Raw genomic sequence first — 12,543 nt, forward strand, 5'->3', positions numbered from 1 at the left:
AACCTGTGCGATTCTGTATTATCCAGAATGATGATGGGGGTCAACGCTCGCTGGTCAACAAGTGGACCACCTTCCTGAAGGCCAGGCTGGTGTGCTCCGTGGTGGGGGGTGACGGAGTGGAGACCTACTTTGACGAGCTCAGTAAGAGAACCATTTCAAATCAGATTAAACCAATGAGGAGGGCTAGCCTGACTCGAGGTCTGGGCTCTAATCCGGCTGTTATTGGCTGAGCCAAGTCACTGGTTTCGCTGGGGACTTAGCAGAGACCTCTCTCTTTCCCTCTAGGGGCTGGTTGCATGTAATACAGGGTTGCAAACAAGACCCCCATTGCATAGCAGTTTGATCCATCCCTGGTTTTACCAGGAGTGGATCAAATAAGGAGTTTAATAAGACACACCTGAGCTTGTTACCTATGCACTGTGGCTAATCAAGCTCATAGTAAAACCTGGACTGGGTGAAACCTGCTATGCAATAGGAGTCTTATTGCAGTTCTTGCCATTCCAGTGCAGTCTAGTCTAGTGATGTTTAAATACATTTTTGTCACTTTTCCATGAAGTATATGGGGAAACTACAAAGCCGTGTGTAATTCAATGTGTTAGCGTAACATTACACAGCAGGTTTCATTTGACTTTATGAAATTAGTTTGTCCTATATAGAGGGTGATGCAAAACTGTTGGCCATAGCTGAATATACTATTCACCCTGATACCTTGTTCAGGACTGCAAAGAGACTGGACTGGGTTTGGACTGGGTTAAACTGGGATTCTGTGTGTCTTTCAGGAGATGTGTTTATTCAGCCGACGCAGGACGAACGCAATCCCATGGTGTACGCTGTCTTCTCAACCTCGGGGTGAGCGAAGGAGACATCAGCCCCCTTTTGTTTTACTCTCTGTGTTCTGTAGCTTTCCATTTAAAATAGATGCAAGTGTTGGGAATTGTGTAGTGTAGAAACAGTCAGAATAGATCACCCTCGTTCCACAGTGATCTTCGCAATCATTCCTCGTGGTTATAGCTATGATGTTGTGTATTCCTTTTCGAAATATGTTAAATTACATTTATCATTTTTAGGCTTCAGTTTCTTATTTTCTATTGAGGGGTCATAAAAGCGCCTGAAGGGCTGTATTTGCTGAATGAACAGTTATGTTTAGACTTAACTTTTATGGTTATGATAACTTACTCTCATATAAAGAGAACATTTGAATAAGTAGATGATGCCAGTTAAAAATACTACAAAAAATTACAAAGTAGCCTGTTCCTCAATTGAGGACAATGACACTTAATGGGTTAAGCGAAGATTTTAAAGAGCTGCTCTGAAGAGTCTGCCATTGACATTTCTAAGAGAATCCGAATTGCCGGGTCTGAAGGAGTCTTCATTCTAATCAAATCATGTGGTAATGTCAAGTCTGCCAGCCCACTGAATAACTATACCTGGTGGGGCTGGAAAAGTGAAAAGATCCAGGCATTTAAGATTCTCCAAACTAAGCATCTCAGATTTAAAATAACCGTGGAACAGAAAGGGAAAAACCAACAACAAAGACACATTCATGTTCCCTCTGAATATGATTACTCTGTGAGAAATCTCAATGGTGTGTTCACGTCCCCACCTCTCCTCTGCAGGTCTGTGTTTACAGGCTCGGCAGTCTGTGTCTATTCCATGGCTGACATCCGGAATGTCTTCAACGGGCCCTTCTCGCACAAGCAGGGCCACAACTACCAGTGGGCCCCCTACACGGGCAAGATCCCATACCCTCGCCCCGGTACTGTGAGTACACCAGCGCAGCTCCGAACCACAGGCCGCTGTGATAGACTCCCATGCAAAGACTCTCACAACTTGGTCTCATGGGCTTGCAACAGGGTGTAGATGCTCTTAAATATAAATGACTGTGATGCCCAGAATCTGTAACATTAATGAGTAACATTTACGAATGAGAAGAGGTCATTTGGTCCATCTAAGCTTGTCCAGTTCCTAGTAGCTGGTTTGATCTTAAAACATTGTCAAGTTGGAGCTTAAAAGATCCAAGTGATTCTGCCTCAACAACATGATTAGGTAACCCATTCCATCCCCCACCACTCTCTGTGTGAAGAAGTGTCTCCTTCAACAACATGACTAGGTAACCCATTCCATCCCCTCACCACTCCAGAAGGAAGACACTTCTTCACACAGAGTGGTGAAAGGATGGAATGGGTTACATAGTCATGCTGTTGAGGCAGAATCACTGGGATCCTTTAACACCCGACTTGGCAAAGTTTTGAGATCGATCAGGTACTAGGAGCAGATACCCTTTTAGTTTTTGAATGCTACATTGCTGTGACCTGCTCTCCACTGTCCCCTCTCTAGTGTCCAGGAGGTACTTTCACTCCGGGAGTCCGCACCACAAAGGATTTCTCGGACGAGGTTGTGAACTTCGTCCGCGCACACCCCCTCATGTACACCCCAGTGTATCCAGTAAACAGACGCCCTCTGGTGGTGAGAACTGGCGTGGACTACCGCTTCACCACCATCGCTGTGGACCTGGTGGATGCTGTGGACGGACGCTACGAGGTCCTCTTTCTAGGGACAGGTACGGACTAAACTTGTCTGAGGTGGAGGTACGAACATTTGTAACCAAGTTAAGCAAAGACTTTAAGGAGCTGCTCTTCAGTTCCTAAACAATAGATTAAGCACAGCACAGAAACCAGGGATAAGTATCTAACCGATACTTCAAGCACAACAAAAAACAAGACAAATTAAAGTGGAGATAGACTTAGGACAGATGGATGGAGACACTTCTTCACAAAGTGGTGAGGGGATGGAATGGGTTACCTAGTCATGTTGTTGAAGGAGACTCTTCTTCACACAGAGAGTGGTGAGGGGATGGAATGGGTTACCTAGTCATGTTGTTGAAGGAGACTCTTCTTCACACAGAGAGTGGTGAGGGGATGGAATGGGTTACCTAGTCATGTTGTTGAAGGAGACTCTTCTTCACAAAGAGAGTGGTGAGGGGATGGAATGGGTTACCTAGTCATGTTGCTGAAGGAGACACTTCTTCACACAGAGAGTGGTGAGGGGATGGAATGGGTTACCTAGTCATGTTGTTGAAGGAGACACTTCTTCACACAGAGAGTGGTGAGGGGATGGAATGGGTTACCTAGTCATGTTGTTGAAGGAGACTCTTCTTCACACAGAGTGGTGAGGGGATGGAATGAGTTACCTAGTCATGTTGCTGAAGGAGATTCTTCTTCACACAGAGAGTGGTGAGGGGATGGAATGGGTTACCTAGTCATGTTGTTGAAGGAGACTCTTCTTCACACAGAGAGTGGTGAGGGGGTGGAATGGGTTACCTAGTCATGTTGTTGAAGGAGACTCTTCTTCACACAGAGAGTGGGGAGTGGATGGAATGGGTTACCTAGTCATGTTGTTGAAGGAGACACTTCTTCACACAGAAAGTGGTGAGGGGATGGAATGGGTTACCTAGTCATGTTGTTGAAGGAGACTCTTCTTCACACAGAGAGTGGTGAGGGGGTGGAATGGGTTACCTAGTCATGTTACTGAAGGAGACCCTTCTTCACACAGAGAGTGGAGAGGGTATGGAATGGGTTACCTAGTCATGCTGATGCTGAAGCACATGGATCCTATAGGATCTTTGTTCAAATGATATCCGTTTTTTTAAAAGCTGCAGTTTCTCAAAATATACTCCTGACACTCAGTATGCTCCCCCCGTTTTCAGACCGTGGTACAGTCCAGAAGTTGATCGTCCTGCCTAAAGATCCTAGTACCACAGAAGAGCTCACTCTGGAAGAGGTGGAGGTGTTCAAGGTAAGAACAAGACTTCTGCTTGTAATCCATTTAAAACCACCCCAGCAGGTTTCACTAGTATTGTCTAGCTGTTAGCTCTATGTACTTAAACACAGGAATGTAATCCAATGGAGAGAATCCCATGGGCTAAATCTGAGATGTCTGTGTAATGCTAGAAAAAAACACTTTAAAATAATTCTTAGAATTAATGTTTTATTGTGTTTATTTCCAGACCTCGTTTCCAGTGAAAACCATGAAGATATCATCCAAAAGGGTGCGTTTTTCATTTTATGTGTGTGTCTCATGAAACAAACGAATCTCACTGCAGACTTATTCCTTCTGCAAGTTTCGCAAGACATCCTGGGTCATGAATTAACTGGAGGGATTGCCACCCGTGTCATTTCCTTGCTGACGGTGTCTCTCTCCTCTGTCTCTCGTATACAGCAGCAGCTTTACGTCTCCTCGGATGGGGGCCTTACTCAGATGTCTCTTCACCGCTGTGGCGTCTATGGGAAAGCCTGTTCGGATTGCTGTCTGGCCAGAGACCCCTACTGCGCCTGGGATGGGGAGAACTGTGCTGCTTTCCCCCCTGCTGCCAAGAGGTTAGAAAGACCATTACTGTAATCAGATTACATTTCTCAGTAACTTGTAACTGCAATCTGATTAAATTTTTCAGTAATTTTTAACTAATCGGATTACTTTTTTCAGTAACTTGTAACTGCAATGGTTCCTTTTTCAGACACGTAACGGAATCTGGTAACGCGTTACATTTTATGTAAAAAAAATAATAACGTGCAGTAAAGCCTTTATTATCCAAACTCAGTCTTTGTCATTGCCATTGACGAGGCTGTTGGAATTTGGTTGATAAGGACTTTCTCTAGTTAGGTGTATCATAATCTGGGGTCATATGGAATCTAGCAGTCAGTCTCCAATCATGGTCCTGGAGGGTCATTCAACTCCAGGTTTTACAGGTAAAAATGAGACTATTTCAGGGTCTAGATTGAGATTGAATTGGTTCAATTAAACCATTTAGAACAGGGCTGGAACAAAGACCAGGAGTGGAAGAGCCAGCTTTGGACACCCTTGCTTTAAACCCTGTTTATCTCTCGTTATCTCTTGTGTCGTTCAGGAGGAGCCGTCGACAGGATATCAAGCATGGAGACCCACTGCGGCAGTGCAGAGGCTTCAATGCCAAAGGTGAGAGCCGAGGATCCCAGCCTCTTCCACTGTCCCTCAGTCTACACCCATGCTTCCTCACACTAGGCCTGCTTCACTCAGCCCTGGGATTCAGAACTCAATAAAGTCTAGTATTGAAATGATCAGGAGCCAGGAGTTTGAGCAGGGTTAGAAACTCACATTAGCCCTACTTTACTCAGCCCTGGGGTTCAGAACTCCCCTCAATGAAGTCTATTATTACTAATATTGAAATGATCAGGTTCATCATCTAATTATCTGACAAGAGTTCACCACAATCAACAACACAGAGGGGCTGCTTTGGTTCCCCATCAGTAACTTTTGAAAGTTCACAACAAATACCTCTCAGCATAATCTCTAATTTCTCGGTGATTCAGTGGTACAAACAGATTGATACATTGGGGGCTTGGTGGTCCAGGAGGGCTTGATCCCCGGTCAGCCTCTGGCTCACTGTGTGTGACCCTGAGCAAGTCACTTAACCTCCTTGTGCTCCGTCCTTTGGATGAGACGCAAAACCGAAGTAACGTTGATGCGTAGATGTTGATGCCAGTGCAGCTGTCACGTACCACAGACTGAAAACCACTGCCCTAGAGGGTGCTGGCACTAATATAAAGACACTGTTGTAATGCCCCTGTCTCTTCTAGTTGAGAAGCGTTTGAGGGAAACTACCCAGTTTGGTGTGGAGGGCAGCAGCACATTTCTGGAGTGCCAGCCCAGATCGCCCCAGGCTTCGGTCAAGTGGCTGTTTCAGAAAGATGGTACCAGCCGGCGAAAGATGGTGAGAGAACATGATCATTGCAATTCAATTCAGGTCTTAAAATGCGAGTTGTTGCTAGCATTATAACTCCAGTATATCCCCTTCAGTCACGCGTTGTTTATTGAATTTTTATAGAAATTTTAAAACTCTCAAGTTTGAGAAGTTGCAAAAATTTTGAAAAAAAAAAAAATGCATTATCAAATGTACCGAACATCAAAAGAAACTTATCACTATTATATCACATTTATTTTCAGGGGGAAAAAAAAGTATATAAATGATGGACCATGATGAAATGTTTTTCTTTTTCATCCCTCGATCATTCATCCTTGACCACGACACGCTTGAGTGACTGTGACTGAAGCAGATGCGCTTAATCACCTAATCAGTGAGACAGCTGATTGGACGCTGGATGTGGAGTGATTTCAGCTGTTGAATTGCAAACTTGAATAAAAGCAATAAAGAAAATCACAGAAAAAAAAAACCAATATGCCAAGTCTGTCCAGAGAGCAGCGCCTTCGTGCGATCGGCATGTTGGAGGCTGGACTCGGGTAGTGTGCTGTGGCTCGCCGTCTTGGGTGCTCACAGCCTGCGATTTCAAACCTGGCGAGACGGTATAACCAGACACACTCTGTCAATGACAGAGCCACCAACCAGGAGACCAAGAGTCACAACACCTGCCCGAGATCCACAGATCATTCAGCAGCATCTTCGTGATGTCAATGGTTAATCAGCACGATAAAAAGTCACTGCACCTGCTCTGAAACAGAGTTTGTCATTTTTCAATTACATCTAGTGAATGTTATCCAAATATAAGTGATAAGTTTCTTTTGATGCTCAGTATAGATACATAGGTAGGAAACGTAACGTGGTACAGTTGTGCACAGTGACTGAGAGGAGTATATTGTCGTACACGTTTGCTATAGAATGTGTGTTTCTTTCAGAACGGCTCATTTGAGACCTGTGCAGCTAATTGAAGTGTGGGATGGGGAAGATGTAGGGGACTATTTAGCTACAAATGACATACTTTAAATATTGTAGCATTCAATAGAGTTGTCAGTTGGACAGCTCTGGTCTCAACCATTTCTTCCTGTCCGACACAGCTGATCCGAGAGAAGGAGGTGCTGAAGACGGGCCATGGGGTTCTCCTCAGATCCATCCTCAAGTCCGACAGCGGACTCTACCACTGTGTTGCCACTGAGAACAACTTCAAACACACCGTGGCCCGCGTCGCCCTCCGAGTCCTAGACCGAGAGATCGTGGACGCCCTCACGACCTCTGACCTCTCCGTGGCCACCAGCCACTCCCCTCCACAGACACTGCCCCTCAACCCACCTCATCTGATAGGCCAGCCGGAGATCCGTCTCATAAACCAGTACTGTGATACATACTGGGACCAGCTTAACCCAGCACTCAGACCCAGACGCACCAGCAGGCACGACGCCAAGGGGGCGAGGAAGCAACAGGAGAGTGAAGCCCACCGCGCTGTCTGTAGGTCTGTCTGTCACTTCAGCAAGGTCAGCTTTGAGGATTTTGAACTGGGCTGTTTGAATTGTGCAGCGTGTAACTGCGGTGCACTACAGGGATGAAAATATAATTGTAAATGCTGTCCAAATTAAAAAAAAAATAATAATTGTACTAAATAAACCAAAAAATAATAAAGCAGAGTTATTTACAGTTAAGAATAAATAAACCCGTTTAGACAGTCGTTTTACAGTATTTATAATAATGTTTCAGGTTAAAAGTTCCAATGGCTTTTCGTTTTTTGCTCCACAGGAAAATAATTGCTTTTGCACAAAATGCTCAGTCACAATTCTAAAGTAAAACCATTAAAAAAAAGTCAAGCTGACGAATGTTTTGGCTAGTGTACACAGACAAAAACGTTTTGTCTACTCACTTAGTTTCTTCTAGTTTTACCTTACCAAAATAAATATTAACAAACCAAAATTATACTTGTAAAGTATTGACTAATTAGTTACTATAACATTTTTGTTTCTTTTTAGCTGATAATTTATAGCGTCTATAGAATACTTGTAATTGTGCAATATACTGTACAGGATGTAGCAAGAGGATCTAGAAGCAGGGTCCTCTTTTTCAATATTAATTAACTGAATTGCCATATCTTCGCTGCAGAGCTATTTCATATTCAAAGACGTCCTTTCTGATTGTAAGTTGGCTCTTGATTATCAGAATTGGAAAAGAGAGAAACAGCCATATACAGCTCTGGCCAAAAGTTTTGCATCGCCCTTATAGAATGAACAAATTTTGCTTCATAAAGTCGAATGAAACCTGCTGAATAATGTTACGTTAACATATTGAATTAAAAATCGCTTTGTAGTTTTCCATATATGTAACAAGAAATGTGACATTTTTAAATCTGACATGACATGTATTACTGTTAGGGCTTTCTTCAATTCCATCATTATTATTATTATTATTTATTTCTTAGCAGACGCCCTTATCCAGGGCGACTTACAATTGTTACAAGATATCACATTATACATTATTTCACATTATACAGATATCACATTATTTTTACATACAATTACCCATTTATACAGTTGGGTTTTTACTGGAGCAATCTAGGTAAAGTACCTTGCTCAAGGGTACAGCAGCAGTGTCCCCCACTGGGGATTGAACCCACAACCCTCTGGTCAAGAGTCCAGAGCCCTAACCACTACTCCACACTGCTGCCCATCATGTTAAATAAAATATCGAAATTATGTTTTTATTTTTATTTTTTTTGTATTATGTCACAATCCTAAAATTCTAGGTGATGCTAAACTTTTGGTTTTGAAGAACACACAAAGCCAACACTTTTGGTTTTACCTTAGCTTTGTGATTAAGCGTTTCAAAGTTATGAATTCCAGCAAGCTTTTAACTGATCTTTTATAATTCAATTAATAGACAAACTCCTTCAAGTCCCAATGCATGGGATGCTTGTGATATTCCGTTCTGAATTCCTTATGCATTTTGTATCATCTAGAAAAATCATAAAAACAGAACATTTCTCATATCGGATCCTATGCAGTCCTTTGAAATGTATAGGAATTTGCAGACGTTCTTTGAAAGTGTTATCTTATCAGGTTTATTTTCTTCAGGGGGTCCAGTCTTTATTTTTATTAATACACTTCTATTTTAGAATATGTTTTTAACTTTTAATTTATTCCCCAGCAAAAAAAAATATATTCAAACAGTCCAGTTTAAAGTCCATTACTCAGCACACACTGACACTGGACTGTCACCCTGTTCCACTTCCTTTGGTCCATCCAATAAAGAATCGATTGAATGATTGTACCAATAAAGACCTTTGTTGTCTGAGGTTCAGAGGGTGCACTGCTTTGCCACTTAACTAGGACCTGTCTACCCAAGTGGATTTGGCTTCAATCATGCTTTAAATAAATCCATGTGTTTCTTTCAAAACGCCACACCCCGATAGAGGGCCATGACAGATTTATAGAATTATTTTACTACAGTTACTCTAGGGAGCGACAAGAGGGAAGTTTAAAAATAATGGCAGGTCATTTTTGGGGAGGCACCATGACAAATATTTATTTTTGGTTGTAAATATTCCTTTAAACTCTGCAACTATGGTGTTGTTGTGGGGGGGGGGGGGAATGTGTGTATTGACAGGACCATAACTCGCAGTGGGCATGGAAAAGGTAGACATTCTTTGTGGATCAATGGAACGACAATAAATACAGTAGACGCTATAAACGCTGCTTGAATTAAACGTGGTGGAATTTGCTACAGCGAAATGGTTTGAAAATAATGTTTTCGGTTACTTTCCAAAATGCTTGACAAACTTTTTTTTTTAACTCTGTACAGTAACTCGACAGTACTTGCACACTTAAGTTGTACCTTCTTTCCTTTGCTGTTTTCCACAACGAAATCCCTACGGTCACGGGCACATTCTTCTGGGGGTTTTGCGTGTAGACATTTTTGTACATTTCGCCACAATTCTGTTTTAAATCCTCCGTATCTTAACTGTAGTAACGCTTGAAATCCCGCTAACAAGTCTCCATCCTGATTGTAATCTCGTTTTAAATCTCGCAAGCGGTCTCCAATAGAAATGCAGGAATGTGCTGTCATTCAGTAGTTGGGGCGGGTTTAAAGTATTGAGAACGAATCAATGATAGATACAAGTCAGGAAGGCGGGACATTGCCCAGCAGCACTGGGAAATGTATTTATTATTATTTTTGTAGTAGCTTTTATTTTTTTAATGGGAAAAGGGTAAAGTCAACGTGAATTGATTAACCATTTCCACAGTTATTCCGGCGTTTTCCAGTGTTTATTGGCTATCCACCGATTTCATTTTGGAGTAAAACTTTATTCTGTTTTAACAAAGAATGTCTACCTTGAACTTTTCCCAACTGTGACATATTTTGGATGAATCTTTACACAAAGTGTCTCTGATTACTGTGCATTTACAATACATGCACACTTACACATAATTGCAATGTTAATATGCATAGTTTCACTGTACTTAATGTGTAAATATGTTTGCATGATATAATCCTAACTCTAACCCTTTTCTGATTCATTTGTGTACTTACATATATCATGCAAAAACAGTTACACATTAAGTACATTGTGACTATGCATAAATAACAGTAATTATGTCTAAGTACACATGTATTTACTAAGTAACTACTATATAAATACACAGTAATTAGAGACACTTCATGTAAAGTGTTATCATATTTTGAAACCAAAACCGTAGATGTTTGAATAAGTGGTACAAAGACTGTATTCCTTCCATTCGTGGGAAAAATCCTTTCTTTCATTTCTAAAAGCCTTCTGTGAGGTACATATACGAGACAGACTGACCAGCCAGCTAATTCGCAAGCTTCTGCCTTTTATCTGGTCATATTGAAAGTTTAATTTGAAATTAGCATTATCTATTTCACAAAATAGCCAATGGAACTACCATATATGTCAGCGATGATATTAAGACTCCTGTTGCATAGCGGTTTGATCCAATCCTGGTTTCAATATGAGTTTAGTAAGACACACCTCAGCTTGTTATCTGTACACACTTGAGGCTGTGTGGTCCAGTGGTTAAAGAAAAGGGCTTGTAACCGGGAGGTCCCCGGTTCAAATCCCACCTCAGCCAGTGACTCATTGTGTGACCCTGAGCAAGTCACTTCACCTCCTTGTGCTCCGTCTTTCGGGTGAGATGTAATTGTAAGTGACTCTGCAGCTAATGCATAGTTCACACACCCTAGTCTCTGTAAGACGCCTTGGATAAAGACGTCTGCTAAATAAATAATAATCAAGCTCATAGTAAAACCTGGAATGGGTGAAACTGCTGTGCATTGAGAGTCTTATTTCCATCCCATCAAATCCTGTGTAGCCCAATTGGGCAATTTTTTTCTTATTTTAATTTTTGGCATCCTTTTATATTGAACAGCATAATGTTTAAATCAATTTTTGGAATTCTATAGGCATTTCAAAGTTTATGAAACATGGTAACATGCCCTAAACTGGATCCAATTTCTGATTACATTTAATATTCTAAAACAAACACACCGTTGTATGAACAGTATATGTTTAACATCAGATTTTAAATATTTAAAATGAGCAGATCATTTTAGAAATTCTAAAAAGAAACCTAGTAACTGTTTTGACTAGAAGTCTTTCTCAATGTGTTCAAGACAGTGGAGACGCTTGTCATTGAATTTATGAAGTTTCTTTCAGTGTTTCTATTGAAGACGCTGAGAAAGACTTCTAGTGGAAACGTTTGCCGTTGAATTTATGAAGTTTCTTTCAGTGTTTCTATTGAAGACGCTGAGAAAGACTTCTAGTGGAAACGTTTGCCGTTGAATTTATGAAGTTTCTTTCAGTGTTTCTATTGAAGACGCTGAGAAAGACTTCTAGTGGAAACGTTTGCCATTGAATTTATGAAGTTTCTTTCAGTGTTTCTATTGAAGACGCTGAGAAAGACTTCTAGTGGAAACGTTTGCCATTGAATTTATGAAGTTTCTATTGAAGACCCTGAGAGAGACTTCTAGTGGAAACGTTTGCCATTGAATTTATGAAGTTTCTTTCAGTGTTTCTATTGAAGACGCTGAGAGACTTCTAGTGGAAACGTTTGCCATTGAATTTATGAAGTTTCTTTCAGTGTTTCTATTGAAGACGCTGAGAAAGGCTTCTAGTGGAAACGTTTGCCATTGAATTTATGACGTTTCTTTTAGTGTTTCTAAAATACTTTTTGAAAACAAGGCTCCTAATTCTCCCTATAAGTATGACAAAGCCCATATGTATGTCTATATATATATATATATATATATATATATATATATATATATATATATATATATATATATATATATATATATTGTGAACTCTAATGTTGTTAGACATTAATGTCTAAGAAGGGATACAGTCTTTGCAAAACACTGTGTTTTTAACTGATTTTTCTGTTTGTTTCTGACTGATAAAACTACTTCCATTTTCTTATTTGTAGATGTTTCTGTGATTTAATAAGGTTGTTTGTAATTATAATTTGTGCTGTTTGTATAGAGGTAATAAATATGTTTTATAACCTTGGAAAGCCTGTGCTAATTATTTTATTGCAGTTGAAGAAAATGTATTTTGTTCCTTACCTGCAAGCGGTGAGCCGGGTTGAAATAAAACATTAAAATAATTGGGCTTTCCAAATTGGGGAGAAAACGAGAAAAGAAAATTGCTGATTTTCTGGTAATCTGGGAGATGGGGTTAGGCTAAGAGTCTAATGCAGAGTCTTGTGGATTTTGTTTCAACCTAGCACTCAGTTACTTAATTGGTCTAATTATTTGATGAATTGGACACATTTAAC

The 12,543-nt window shown here is 40.8% G+C and overlaps 1 protein-coding gene across 3 annotated transcripts in view; it reads left to right on the forward strand.

Annotated features, from left to right (window-relative positions):
* The window catches only part of LOC117404366 (semaphorin-3F), a 59,657-nt gene extending 47,378 nt beyond the window's left edge, over positions 1–12,279 (forward strand). For all 3 annotated transcript variants that reach the window (XM_059017310.1, XM_059017309.1, XM_059017308.1), the window contains 10 exons: positions 27–141; positions 780–849; positions 1,617–1,761; positions 2,338–2,560; positions 3,707–3,795; positions 4,007–4,048; positions 4,219–4,376; positions 4,904–4,971; positions 5,613–5,746; positions 6,826–12,279. In XM_059017310.1, coding sequence (XP_058873293.1) covers positions 27–141; positions 780–849; positions 1,617–1,761; positions 2,338–2,560; positions 3,707–3,795; positions 4,007–4,048; positions 4,219–4,376; positions 4,904–4,971; positions 5,613–5,746; positions 6,826–7,311 — 1,530 coding nt within the window. In that variant the 3' untranslated portion in view covers positions 7,312–12,279. The remainder of the gene's footprint in view (positions 1–26; positions 142–779; positions 850–1,616; positions 1,762–2,337; positions 2,561–3,706; positions 3,796–4,006; positions 4,049–4,218; positions 4,377–4,903; positions 4,972–5,612; positions 5,747–6,825) is intronic.
* Positions 12,280–12,543: the final 264 nt, after the last annotated feature.

The sequence above is a fragment of the Acipenser ruthenus genome, chromosome 56 (genome assembly GCF_902713425.1).
Source record: "Acipenser ruthenus chromosome 56, fAciRut3.2 maternal haplotype, whole genome shotgun sequence".
NCBI classification, from domain to species: Eukaryota; Metazoa; Chordata; class Actinopteri; order Acipenseriformes; family Acipenseridae; genus Acipenser; species Acipenser ruthenus.